At 37.6% G+C, this 13509-nt stretch overlaps 1 protein-coding gene across 16 annotated transcripts in view; it reads right to left on the bottom strand.

The window, feature by feature from the left end:
- The window catches only part of SLX4IP (SLX4 interacting protein), a 105662-nt gene that overhangs the window by 15846 nt on the left and 76307 nt on the right, over positions 1-13509 (bottom strand). For 9 of the 16 annotated variants that reach the window (XM_026064188.1, XM_026064191.1, XM_026064197.1 and 6 more), the window contains 3 exons: positions 8593-8702; positions 6286-7054; positions 2185-4939 (listed from right to left, as the gene is read on the bottom strand). In XM_026064188.1, coding sequence (XP_025919973.1) covers positions 4796-4939; positions 6286-7054; positions 8593-8702 — 1023 coding nt within the window. In that variant the 3' untranslated portion in view covers positions 2185-4795. Of the gene's footprint in view, positions 1-2184; positions 4940-5241; positions 7055-8592; positions 8703-13509 lie in introns of those variants that run through there. The other 7 variants (XR_003253253.1, XR_003253252.1, XM_026064184.1 and 4 more) reach the window with 7 other exon arrangements.

Below are 13509 nucleotides of genomic sequence, written 5' to 3'. Positions count from 1 at the left end.
ACAGAGTGCACCCTCAGCAAGTTTGCTGACGATACAAAACTGGGAGGAGTGGCTGATACGCCAGAGGGCTGTGCTGCCATTCAGAGAGACCCGGACAGGCTGGAGAGGTGGGCGGAAAGGAACCTCATGAAGTTCAACAAAGGCAAGTGCAGGGTCCTGCACCTGGGGAGGAATAACCCCAGGCACCAGTACAGCTTGGGGGTTGACCTGCTGGAAAGCAGCTTTGCTGAGAAGGACCTGGGAGTACTCGTGGACACCAAGTTAAGCATGAGGCAGCAATGTGCCCTTGTGGCCAAGAAGGCCAATGGGATCCTGGGGTGCATCAGGAAGAGTGTTGCCAGCAGGTCAAGGGAGGTGATCCTCCCCCTCTACTCAGCCCTGCTGAGGCCACATCTGCAGTACTGCGTCCAGTTCTGGGCTCCCCAGTCCAAGAGGGATGTGGCACTACTGGAGCAAGTCCAGCGAAGGGCTACAAAGATGATTAGGGGATTGGAGCATCTCTCTTATGAGGAAAGGCTGAGAGAGCTGGGCCTGTTTAGCCTGGAGAAGAGAAGACTGAGAGGGGATCTTATCAATGTGTACAAGTATCTGAAGGGAGGGTGTCGAGAGGATGGGACTGGACTCTTTTCAGTGGTGCCAAGCGACAGGACGCGAGGCAACGGGCACAAACTGAAACACAGACAATTCCACCTGAACATGAGGAAAAACTTCTTCACTGTGAGGGTGACGGAGCACTGGAAGAGGTTGCCCAGAGAGGTTGTGGAGTCTCCTTCTCTGGAGATATTCAAAACCTTCCTGGACACAATCCTGCGCAACGTGCTCCAGGTGACCATGCTTGAGCAGGGGGGTTGGACTAGATGATCTCCAGAGGTCCCTTCCAACCTCAGCGATTCTGTGATTCTGTGAAAATTATTAATTATAATTTTGGGGGGGTGAAGGAGAAAAAAGGTGAAGGTTCTGAAATGTCTTTTGGCCACTGGATGGAAGTTCAGCTGATGGTTTACCCAGTCTCACTTGGGCAGCAATGGAGTGATGTGCTATCAGACAGGGTGTCAGACCAGGTATCCAACCCAGTTCTTCCAGTGTGCACCTTCTCTGTGATGCGCAAATTGTTTCAAGCAATTTCTCAACAAGGTGGAGAAATAAATCTATTCTTTTCATTCTAGCACTATGAGATCATTTTATTATTAAAACAGAGCATGCCCCTCTCTAGAATTGTAGCTCAAGACACTTTTCTTTAAACAGTTGATGCATAAATCAAAAAGACAATTATTCTGGCAGCAAAAGAAGCAGTTATGGAGCTAGATTAACAATTCCTACCAGTGAAGTATTACTTGAGGGGACTATCTCAGCTACAGTAAAGTATGTAACTTTGACAACAGGTTAGCAAATTAGTGAAATTCCCATTCACAAAAAATGCATTATCATCAGCTCTCTCAGAAAACAATTCCCAACTCTGAAATAATTGAAATGGACAGTGAAGGAGGTAGGATGGTGGAGGTTAATTCCCTGGACCATTTTCAGGTTACGGCTCAAATGCCCTGTGCCACTAAATCATTTTCACAGCTCTTTTACCATTTTCCAGTATAAGCCCTTAGCAACAAAAAAGATGGGTCCAGGGTAGAAATGTCACCTGATTGCCATACACCCCTACTAGGTTCCATTTTGATTATCTGGCGGAGGGGAAAAAAAAAAAAAAAAAGCAAGCAGAAGGGAGAACTGTGTTCAGAAATACTCAAATGAGTTGACAAAAGAATTTGCAGTATAAGTTCCTTAACCAGCTTGCATTACCTTGAAGAAGTTGCTTACCCTCAGTGCTATCCCAACTGTCAAAATAAGCATATTCATATTCCTCCTAGGTTCAGCTGTTTGTAGAGCCCTTTGATGAAAGGCTAGATGTGCAACTATTCCCCCATCCCACATGTTCTTGTTCACATAGGATGTTTTTTATGCTAGTTAATGCTTCTTAGAGAAGCAAAAAAGCAGAAAGCAAAGGAGTGAGGAGTGTCTTTTATTAAAGCTAATTTCTGAGGCCAACTCACACTTCCCTACTGCTGGCTAAAAGACATGATACTATTAACTCTGTTTGCTCAAGCCTGCATTAATGTTTTAATACAGTATGAAACATTTTGTTAGATACTGATATAGGCAAGGAAACAACTATTCATAACACAAACAATCCGGGATATTCTAATTACATTTTTAATATCATTCTTCTTTCAATTGCCTGTTTATCAATGCAAACAGAAAATTCTTTCCTCCATCTTTTCACTTAAAACAGAATCTATCATTTTCCATTCAAAAGCCAACAAGATGATGATGTTAAAATGTCAGCTGAAACTCAACCCACACAAAACACATGCAGAGTTGTTAAAAGGAAGGAAGTTTACTCTGATTAAATGAACTTCTTAGGAAGATTTCCTAACACCTTGCTAGGACAAAAGTTTCTGCAGCCATGAAAAGTCCTGGTTTTAAGATTCTCCTTTTTGTTAGAAACAGGTGTTCTTGAAATTTTTCTAAGTGAAGTGTTAACACTGAAATGTGGTATATAATGGTAATAACATGCTAACACACAGTCTAGACCCTACTATGCAGAACTACAACTTCACAGATAGTATCAGAGCTAGCACAATGTTTATTACTCAGAATAAATCTTGCCACAGTTAAACCTTCTAATAGATCAACACCGGCCAAGGGAGATTTTACATCAGCTGCTTCCTTTTAATAAATATGTAAAAGTCTGGTCTGGCTTTTGATGTGTGTTTAAACACAGAAGTTCACTAAACAAATATTTTTAACTACTTGGATATAAAGAATAATGAAAATGATAGTCTGCATGTAGAAAATATTTGCCTAGGGAAGGATTGTTTCATTATCAGCAAACAGCACAGACCAAATTAACCAGCTGATTTATTTAAAAAAAGGGGGGGGGGTGGAAAAGGTGAAGGGGGCTTGCTTGAACTAGACAGTTATTTCTTTTTAAGGACAAATCTCTATTTTTCAATGTGAACTCTGCATTTTAGGCTTTAGCCAGTCAGTTCCTCATAATCTTGATGTATGTCAGAGAAGCCTGAAGAAGCTCTGAAAATGAAAAAAACAAACTGAACCAGACCAAACAGGAAAAAAAAAAAAAAAGAAAAAAAGACATTGTTTCTGTGCTTCAATGCCAGTTTCAGAACAGAATAGCGCCTTAAATATTTATAACTTTTAGCTGAAAGATATGCTAATGCTGCTCTGAAGCAAATCTGTAATAGAAAGCCAAGGCCAAGAATTGCAAAATACTAGTTTTACATTACTCAGGCTCAGTTTCCAATCTTTTTTTTTTTTTTTCCTATTCCTAAACCTGATTTGGGAAATAAGGTTTGTGAATCAAGAGCATCTCAGACCACACAGACCTGTCAGTGATCCAGATGCAGGTGGACTGTAGATAAAAACCCAAAGACTGAAGAGAAGACCTTAGGGATAAAATACAAAGATAACAGAAACTTATGGTAACAATACAGTCGAGATGTCGTAAAAATCACATAAAACATCGTTAAAGTTTGCAAAAGGAAAACTTTTATAATAGTCCTGCTGTACAGAGAAAGAACAATTTTGGGCAGCAGTACCAGCTAAAATCCAAAAATGATCATGAATTTAAAGCTTTTCCCTGAATAACTGCATTTCCGAGAGGATCCAGGAGACAATTTTTCAAAGTAATGAGACTCTAAATATGTAGCAAGCACACAAAGCAGTGGGTCTTTCAAAAGAGTCTAGGAGGCCAACAACCCACTAATTACAATAGGAGTGAGGCAACTATGCACTTTTTCAGAAGTCCAGTTGCAATCCTTCTGAATCTCTAGGCCTCTAACACTTTTATACAATCTAGCCCCACACTTCTTATTGTTACTTGTCACAAGATTGCTGTTTGAAAAGGAGGATGTTCCTATGTTATCAGTAAAGTGATGGAAAACAGCACTGTAACACAGCAAAAGATCCTAAAGGCAGAACCAAGTGTTCCCAGCTGAATAAATAAAAACTTACCCAAGCGCCCTATACATGCACAATGACATTTATTTGTAAAGATGCATACCTGCATATGTTATTTACCTAAGATTAAAACTAAATTGTAACCTTATGGTTAAACTATGTACAACAGTAATACTATGTGATGATACCTACTATCTGTGGTTAGAGTTATGATTTCTAATACGTGAAGTAATTCGATTTGGAGAGGAGAGGGGCAAGAGGAAGGGAAGCTTCAGAATTCAAAACTGTAAGTTGTAGTACTTGCTTAGGCCTGTCCACAGTTTTCACAGGTACAATCACTGTGTTTCCCAGTTTGGAAAAGTAATCATAAGATCTTTTTTCTATCCAGAATAAAATGAAAAGAAGAAAAGAAGAAATGATTTTCTAAACTCAACATATGTCTGTCACAGTGTAACTGTCTGAACCCCTCTTGTAGGTATCTGTGTTATACCCAAAAACATAATAGAAAACTCACAAGGATTCAAGCAAAAACAAAACAGAAAAAATGAAAATTTACAGCTGTAGCCTAGAATATATGCTTGTATCAGTTTTTATCAATTTATACAGTGCATATATATTTTAAACAATCTCTCCAAAAAATACATGCTAAGACTTTAATATAAACTCTCAAGATGATTCTATTTTAATTACTCTTATTTTTCTGATAAATAGTTCAATAAATATATCCTTGTACCTCTTTCAAGTCCATCAAAAAAGTGCTCTTCCTCCTTCCCTGATGTATAACCTAGCATCTTTAGCCCATACAAAAGACAACAGTAAACATACCTTAGGCTATTCTTCTTCCAAACCCATGTTCATTTGCAGCTTTGGTTTTGCTTGTTACCAGGAAAGATCTTTTTGCAGGCCTGAAGATTGGTAAAGCATTAGCAACCTTATTGCGAAACACTGTCAGAAACACCATGCAAACAGACTGGAAGAAAAAAAGAAAAAGTGTCTTGTAGTGGGCATGCAGAATTTTTTTCATCTATAGGAAAAGCTGAAGTTATTTATAGCAGCAAAGATGCTGTTCAGTCAACAGTGCCTTGCTGTCAACTGCTGAGTTACTATCTCTCATAAGGACCTGTACTAAACTTACTATTAACTCTAATGCTTACGTGAATCTTCCTACTAAACTAGGTAAGGATATCCGCAGTAGTGACTGTATGTCAGTTAGACTTTGCAAAACTTGCTTCACATAAAATTTCTGTGCTCACATTGATTTTGAGAGAATGATCAGAAGGAAATTGCTTGTGATTTTATTTTACCTCTTTAAAAAGATAAACGTGAAGTAAGAAGTTACATTTCCTTAGCACATTAGCATACAATTTACAAATGCAGTATTAAAAAGTGCTGTACAATTAAAAATTAACTTCATCTTAAAATAACAACTCACGTATCACTAAGACCTGAAAAAAACAGACATTACAGTACATTGTATTACAGTTGCACACAAACAGGGCTTGATTTTGAAACATGCATGTGTGAATATGCTTATGCATGTTTATGTATGATTTTTTCCCAATAGCAATGTTTGCACATGCAGGTGACTGCAAATATAAAACCTATCTTAATTTTTCCAAACAGAGAATACAGGATCACTTGTATCCACAGTTCATGTTAGAAATACATATTCATATCAAAACTGCATAGCACAAACTATAATTATTTTGAAACCCCACTGAAAATATAAGCCTTAACTTATCAGCAATATTAAATGCTGGATATAGATTTGATATAACCTGAATTTGCTTTACTATTGTAAAGATCATATGAATAAACCATGAACTTTCTAACACAGAAACAATTATTTCAACTAATATAAACAATTATATGTTCAGAAACAAGCAAAAACTGGTAACTATAGTTGTTAATGGCTCATGAAAGTGGTTTTAACTTTTGCTGTCACCAGCTGATACCAAGTTTTTTATAGTGCCAAAATATACATCCATCAGAAATTTTGCTTAGTAAATATTATAAGAGATTTCTTTCTATAAATACTACTTTTCATACAATAATACCAAAAAACTTAACAGAATTATCTTAATTACAGTTCCAAATCACAGAGCTGTTTAATTACTAAATTTGCTTTAAAAGTTTATCTAATTCAGACTTTTTGCATTTTTACTGTTTTTCACGATTTTGAATCGCTTCCTACTTTTTATATACGCTTTCTGAATACAAATCTGGTTGTTGATCCATACTATCAAGGTAATATTTAAGACACTATCATGACTTCTTAAGCCTTCGCAGTTTTAACTTTCTGAGACCATCTCCAACCTCTTTTTTTCTTTTTTGGATAGGCTTCTCTGGAGACATAGACAGCAGTTTAAAATGAGATGATGAAGGCATCAGAGATAATTCTTCAGTGGTTGTGTCTGGCTCATTTTTGTTTGTCTGCACTATATTGTTCCCCACAAGAAGAGGTCTGGAGAGGTTTTTTTCCAAAGTAAGTGACTCTTCATCAGACATCATCTTTGTCAAGTCTTGTTTAGAAAACAATCTTGAATCAAATGGGGTCTTCTCCTCCAAGAACGGACCTGAACAATCATCATTGCACTTGCTCATTTCTGTATTGTCAGGAATTAAAGGAGCCTCTTCAGAAAACACTTTTTTGGAATGGTCTAACTTTTCTTCTGAACCACAACTGTTTTGTTGAGCCTGTGTTTTAGTCACTTTTTGACTTTGTTTTGGATCTAGCAGTGCTGACTCATAGCTACAAGGAGGGTTCCTGCTTAGAAGTCTCATCTTTAACCACTCTGCAGAGTGAGGTTTTCGCTGGCTGCTAGCATCATCTGGCTGTCTCTGATTAACATCATTTTCCAACTCCAAAACAGGAAGCTCTAAGTTGCTCTCAGATGTATTTATGCAATCCTTTAGTTCTCCTATACTCCTACATTTTAATTCAGATGGAGGATTGGGAGAAGTTTGACAGTCATTCTTTCTGTTCCCTTTCTGTGAGTCCACTGAGCCAAGATATACTTTCTCGGAGTCCTTGCTGGTCTGAGGTTTGCTCACGCTACTTTTCCTTGGTTTTGTCCTTTTCACACTGCAATAAAAAAGGATTTTGTTTTTAATAAAAAGGAATCTTTACCACCTCAATCTGCCCTTTGTGCAAACTCTCAAAGACCAGTAGGGCAACCCTCCTTCTGAATGTGGAAAAAAAAAATGTGTATCACCTGACAAGCAGTAATGTTTGTCTAGTGTGGATAATACCAAGTGTTATCCATCTGATTTTCCACTGCACTAGGGGAATCCTATTTATTAATGACTAAGCCAGGAAGGAGTTCACATTCTATTCCAAGAGGCAGAACTGGATTCATTACAGATGTTAAAGGTCAACACTGCATAAGTACATTGAATTCCTTCCCAAATTAGCTAGATAAAATAGTGTTTCATAAGTGTCTAAATGATTTCAAACCATTCCCATATATTCATATACATTATGCATATCTAAAGAATAGAGGGGGGCAGGCAGGAAGATGCAGTGTGTGTGTCTGTGTATGAGAGTTTCTAATCTCTAGTTTAGAATGTTCCTCTGGAATTTTTCCCAGGACATTTCAAAGCATTACTTTAAAGTTAACCACTGCTCATCTAATATCAGGCCTGCTCATCTGGGAAGGACTTCGGTAACACAAATAGATGCATTATTTTAAAAGGAATTATACAGGAAAATGAAATCACAAGAGACATGATGGAGTGTTAGTACATAAACAGTCTTCAACCGTGTATATTACCTACAAATCTAAACTTCACATAGGCTGTAAGATGAACTTTACATACAAGTATGGAAGCTGCCTATGTAAGATATAAAGTCTGAAAACTATAGCATAGCTCCTCCCATGCTGAGACTGCTTTCTGCAGCTCTGCTGATGCCATCAGTTCGCAAGTCAGCATATCTAACTTCAGAAAAGGAGGACCTTCCAAGAGCTGGAATAGTAGCTCCAAATCTAATTTCACTTCTAAAGACAGCATGGATGAGACAATGTGGGTTAAAACAAATTTTACCAGGGTTCACAGCAATCCCCTAATTCCACAATAAACATTTTGGGCTGCTGGCAGCTCACACAAGTAAGAACAGCATAGTGGTATAGCACAGGACCACTGAAACGTTCAGCTGACCAGCTAACCTTCCTTATCCACTAAGCTATATAGCTGTACAGGGCACTCTTTAGTTGTAGCCAAAGATCCTGACTAAGACTGTGGTACATTGTACATTCTCAAAATGGAAAAAAAAAAAAAAAAAAGTATTTGCAAAGTGCTTTTTTTCTTTTTAAACCAGATTCAAACATCACATGTATTTATTTTGGCTCAGAGCTTCATTCAAGAAAAAAACCCTGTTTTGATTCTGCCTACTGCTATGTGAGATAGCTTATGTGGGTTGCAATAGCTTTTTTCATGCCCTGCAAAATAACAAAGAGCATTTTATGTGCTTATCCACAGTACAGTATCAGTCTCTTAACAATCAAAAATAATCTTTTATATAAGAGTTCATATTATTTGACATTTCATTACATACGCTGGGTCCTATTTACTCATATTTTGTCAGATTATAAATTTAACATCTCAGGAACAAGAGTGACGCACATTTCTTTCAAGATGTCTTGCTTTATCTGTTGACTCAGACTAAGCTTAAACTTTTTGTTCTCAGCAGATTCAGTAAAATATTCAGACGTCCCATTGGAAAGTTCTTCTTTCTGCTCCAAAAGAAAACACAGGTTTAAAACATGACACATTAAGCTATGATTATTCAACATAAAACTCCATTTGTACTACTAAGGCTTACAGATGTTCTTTATTATATTGATGTGAGCGGTCTAAGAGAAACAGCTAAGAACTAAATTATTTTTAATCTTATAATATCTGGGAGTCTGTAGTCAGTTTACTCTGCTTTCAGACTCCCGATGAACATACTTCATATGCTAAAATATACCGCAAACAAACAAGACTGCAATGTAAAGGATGTAGCTTTCCAAACCATCTGAGGAAACTGTTGGCAAATACTTGACATCTTTGTGGCTCAAACTGTGACAAATGCCAGGAATCTCTGTTGCAGACAGGAGCATTTTTGTCAGTGTTTTCTGAAGAGACTGACTGGCGCAGTGGTCTATAGACTTATTCTCAAAAGAATTCCCATAATTTTCTATACTTACAAAAAATATACAGAGTATTACTTGCTCATTTAAGAAGGCAAGGGTTAAAAGTTTTAATACTAACATTCGGACGCTCACAGCTTGTAGTGGTTGGCTACTACAGGACAACAGGGGAATTCTTTCTGGTCTCAACTAACAGCAGTACCATGGTTTTATATAATATGAGACTGGGGGGGGGGGAGGGAAGGAAAATGCTCTTTTTCTTCAAACTGTGAGCATTTCCTTTCACAATGAAGCAATCTCAATGAGAGAAGGGCCATTTGCTGACTTCACTATTAACTACCATATACTTCAAATAAATACGATCTCTGAGGCTACGGAGAGGAGAGAAAAAATGTCACAAAGCCAAGAAGAGAAGAGGCTTTGTGCTTCTCCTTTTCTTTGACAGCATTTTTCTTCATCAGCCTGGATGATGCAACTTCTGATTGGGGCTCATCAAACGTAGGGAGTACTCATTTATACTGTTGCCTGCTTAACATTGTGAACCTAGTACGTTAGAGCCGGGCAAAACAAAAGAACCGAAGAAAGCCAAGAGGGACTGTGGAGGCACAAGGCTAAAGCACGTACATGACCACTAGCTGGAACACAATTCGGGAACCTTTCACTTATGAGGGATTAAACCCTGCTGTTTTTCTAAAGGAGAGGAGGTAAACCCTACTTCTCTTCCCAAGAGAATGACCTAGTAAAAACAACTTCCTGTTTTGTTAAGGAGAAAGAGAGTAGTCTGGCAAAGAAACAGGGCATTTTGACAGTTTAAAAAACTGCAGATGTTTTGAGCCTCTGTTTCAGATGCAAGTTATGCAAACTTTTCTGTGTGTATTAATAGATGCATGAAGTTCTGTGCACTGCTGTTGCAATATGTGTGTTTACAGTAGGCAAACAACACATAAGACATACATGCAATGTGATTTCAATCTCAAAAATCAAGCCTAACTAGTTTAAGATAAGGAATGAATAGCTGCTTCTATTCTTGTCAGAGGTATGGACTCCCCTAACTTGACTTAATATATGTTCATATTTTTGTAAACTATTACAAGGAATAATAATATTATTATGATACTGAAAAGCTTTAAAAAGAGGCACAGACTCTTAACTTTAAAGCCAGTAGCAACTATTCTAATTTCCAGTTACAGCCCCACAACTTAGACTGAAGATCTTACACAATAATTCTGTATCAAAACCATTGGACAGCACTCTTATTTAGCCATAGAAAGCAGCACAAGCAGAAGCATTTGCACTTTCCTTCCTTATTCTACTTTATGGTAACTGGGAAGGCTATTCATATTAAATCTTTTCCAGTCCTCAGCTCATCAACAAGCTCATCAAGAAGGCAGACTGACAGAATCACCAGTCCACTAAGGCGCTTCTTTAGATGTGGTAAACCATCTTCTAGATGGGTGGAAAGTAATGCTTTGTATAAAACCTGAGTGTGCCAGTGAAGACAAAGGAGGATTATGGGCAGGAACTGGCCACACGTACTCACTACCGTAGGTAAGCCATAAACCTCAGATCTAACTTGTATCCTGTTATGAACAGTGAATGACTGTTGTCTGGAATTCAAAGCCATTTTAGGGTGTGAAGAGCAGACCCTAAAGAGAGGCAAAGACAGCAAAGTCATTTCACATGTGAACTGAGTCAGATTGGAAGTTAATAGTTCAGAGTTGAATGGCTAACACATTCACTTTCTACACCACCTTGAATCTTTTATTTTGTTTTCAAGTAACTTATTCCATCAAGTAGCAACAGAAAAGGGTTAAGATATTAAAAAAAAAAAAAATTTCTATGTGAAACACTTCTGAACATGCCCTCTAAGTACAGTAGATTTTCCCCTTGGAACCACACCCTGTAAGTGCTGTATTTTGAGAGCTGAACAATTAACATAAGGCATATGAGTCAGTCTTTGAAAGACTCTGTGGGAACCAGAGAGCCTTTTGCTATTACGAGTGATGTAAACTCCCTAAGGCTGGAATAAGTCCACAATAGAAGGCAAAAAGAGTCATAAATAACAACAATGGGCACTGCATATACTACTAAGACACTCAGCCATTATTGGTGATACTTCCTTTATTTTCTTTATTAAACTTAATAATTTTAGTTAACTAAAAAATTAAAAAACTGTCTGTTTTGGGAATACTATTTATTTCCTATGGGAACTTCAGGACTTGTTAGAGAAAGAAAAAAAAAGCTAATCTGCTCTCATCCTGTCTAGTAATCCCAAATTCCTTTTAGGCAGTGAAATAATTAAAGAAAAATATTCCAGGCATAAAAAGGAGGACAGCAGAAGCAGACTTCATATAAACAATGACACCATGACAGAGAAAAACGTCAAAGCACCGCCAGACTTGCGACTTGACTCTGAAAGAGCTGCAGGGAGTGGGATTGCTGCTAACAAATTAAAACCACATTTCTTGGCAAATTGTTAAAGACAGACATATTTACATTTGTATAGAGACTGGGTGGGCACAAAAGATTAAAATGGTTCTTTAGCCCTTGAACTGCCAAGTTCTATTAGAAATCTGTGCTCTGAAAATCCTAGGGTAAACTCACTCCTTTTTGTCACTAAAACTCAACGGAGAAGGGCCTGCAGAAAGGAGGCTTACAAAGAAAGAGGAGTCACTACCTACCTGCTCATAATACTTGCTTCACAGAACCTGATTTGCAGATCCTTAGTACTTACCCAAACAGAGGTCTGGCATCAAGACGAAAAAACCCTATTAAGACCTACATAGAAACTTGACTGTTAGGCACACAGCATACTTGCTTTAAGGCTTATCAAATTGCAAATTTGTTCTTTTACTATCTAGACTCGAAGTGAAAAAGAATCCCTCAAAAATCTCAAAAAGAGTGGTGATTGCCATATGCACCTCTCTCCAGGAGAGTCTAGTTTAGCTATACAGCATTAAATACCTATAAAAGTATTACTTATGGATGTACACTTGTGAAGAATTCTTACAATTAATCATATTGAAGAAGACTGAAAGGTTTGGCCTCTTCAGAAATCAACCCGACAACACTGCTCACACAAACATTGAAATTCATGTCTGGTTAAAAAGAACACATTGTTTTTGAATTGCACTTATCAATGTGACTTGACTCGTTCATCAAACAACAAACTTAATAGAAAACATCAATGGGTGCAATAAATCAAATTTAGTATCAGAGTGGCATATGGAGGTCCCCACTGAGGCCTCATATAGCACATGTAGTGAGGCAATCCCTAACATCAAAATTCCTAGACTCTGAATATAATAATGTAGATGAAACAATGGAATAAAGTATTATCCCAATTACACACAACTGAATAAAATTAAAATTAGTAAAAGGAATCAGACAGAAGTAGTTATTCTTGGGAGCGTTATCTGATCTTGTACTTCTATGATTTCTCTTAATGCCACCCTAGTGGTATCATGAGCTCAACCATACAAGCTTTTAGGTCTCAGAAAAGTTCTAATACATGACTGGCAGAGCGAAGAGGTCATATAGGACTCTTTCCAATCTGATAAATATCAAAGGCTTCCTAAAACAGGCCTGTGAATGAAGGATGAATCAGATCCAACTGACAGAAAATCAACAGGCATGGGACACTGGGTCTAGTCTTCTGGCTGACCCCACATGAAAGAAAATCTTTCCCTAATGTCTCCTTTCATGACTCCTACATGACCCAAATTCTTCAGTGTTTTTAATGTAGCACTGCATCTGTCCTACAGATTCCTACCATACCATAAACCATTCACAGAAATGTTCCAAGTACAGAAATGGATATTCTTAATCTGAAATAATGTTCGCTGGTTGGTCTTGAAGAATTTTGCTTTAGATTTTAAAGTGGACTGTCCCATTCTACAGGTCAATAATTTGCAACAAAAAACACTAAGGATCACATTCCACATTACAAATGGGAGTATTGATTTCCATATTTGAAACAGGTATTTTTAAGAAATGCTGATGGTTTTGAAACACATTCTTTTGACAAGACTGAATATCAACCAGAGAAAGCCACATCTCTCTTGTAACAAGCAGAACTGTATGACCTATTAGTAGCATACCACAGAAAGCAAGGTCTAACTTCTGGATCAGTACAGTCTTCATTATCTACTACCAAAATTCACTTTCATTTGACACTATGAATCTTAACTACTAAGTTTTTGCTTGCCAAAAGTCCCTGCAATCTGCACTGTTTAGTCCAAGATTAGGCCCTATTCGTTACAAGCCCCTGTGATACACATTCCACTTTCTCAAAACACAAGGTGTGAATGTGGGTATCGCACCTGCTACATCAACTACTGTCAATTCCGAACACTCAAGAGGTCCTCAAAACATCATTAGATTAGTTTACAGCATAAGACTTCTATCA

This window comes from Apteryx rowi, unplaced genomic scaffold, assembly GCF_003343035.1.
Source record: "Apteryx rowi isolate R43461 unplaced genomic scaffold, aptRow1 scaffold_21, whole genome shotgun sequence".
Lineage (NCBI taxonomy): Eukaryota > Metazoa > Chordata > Aves > Apterygiformes > Apterygidae > Apteryx > Apteryx rowi.
Note: the sequence above shows the minus strand (reverse complement) of the source record. Positions and strands in the feature narration are given on the sequence as shown.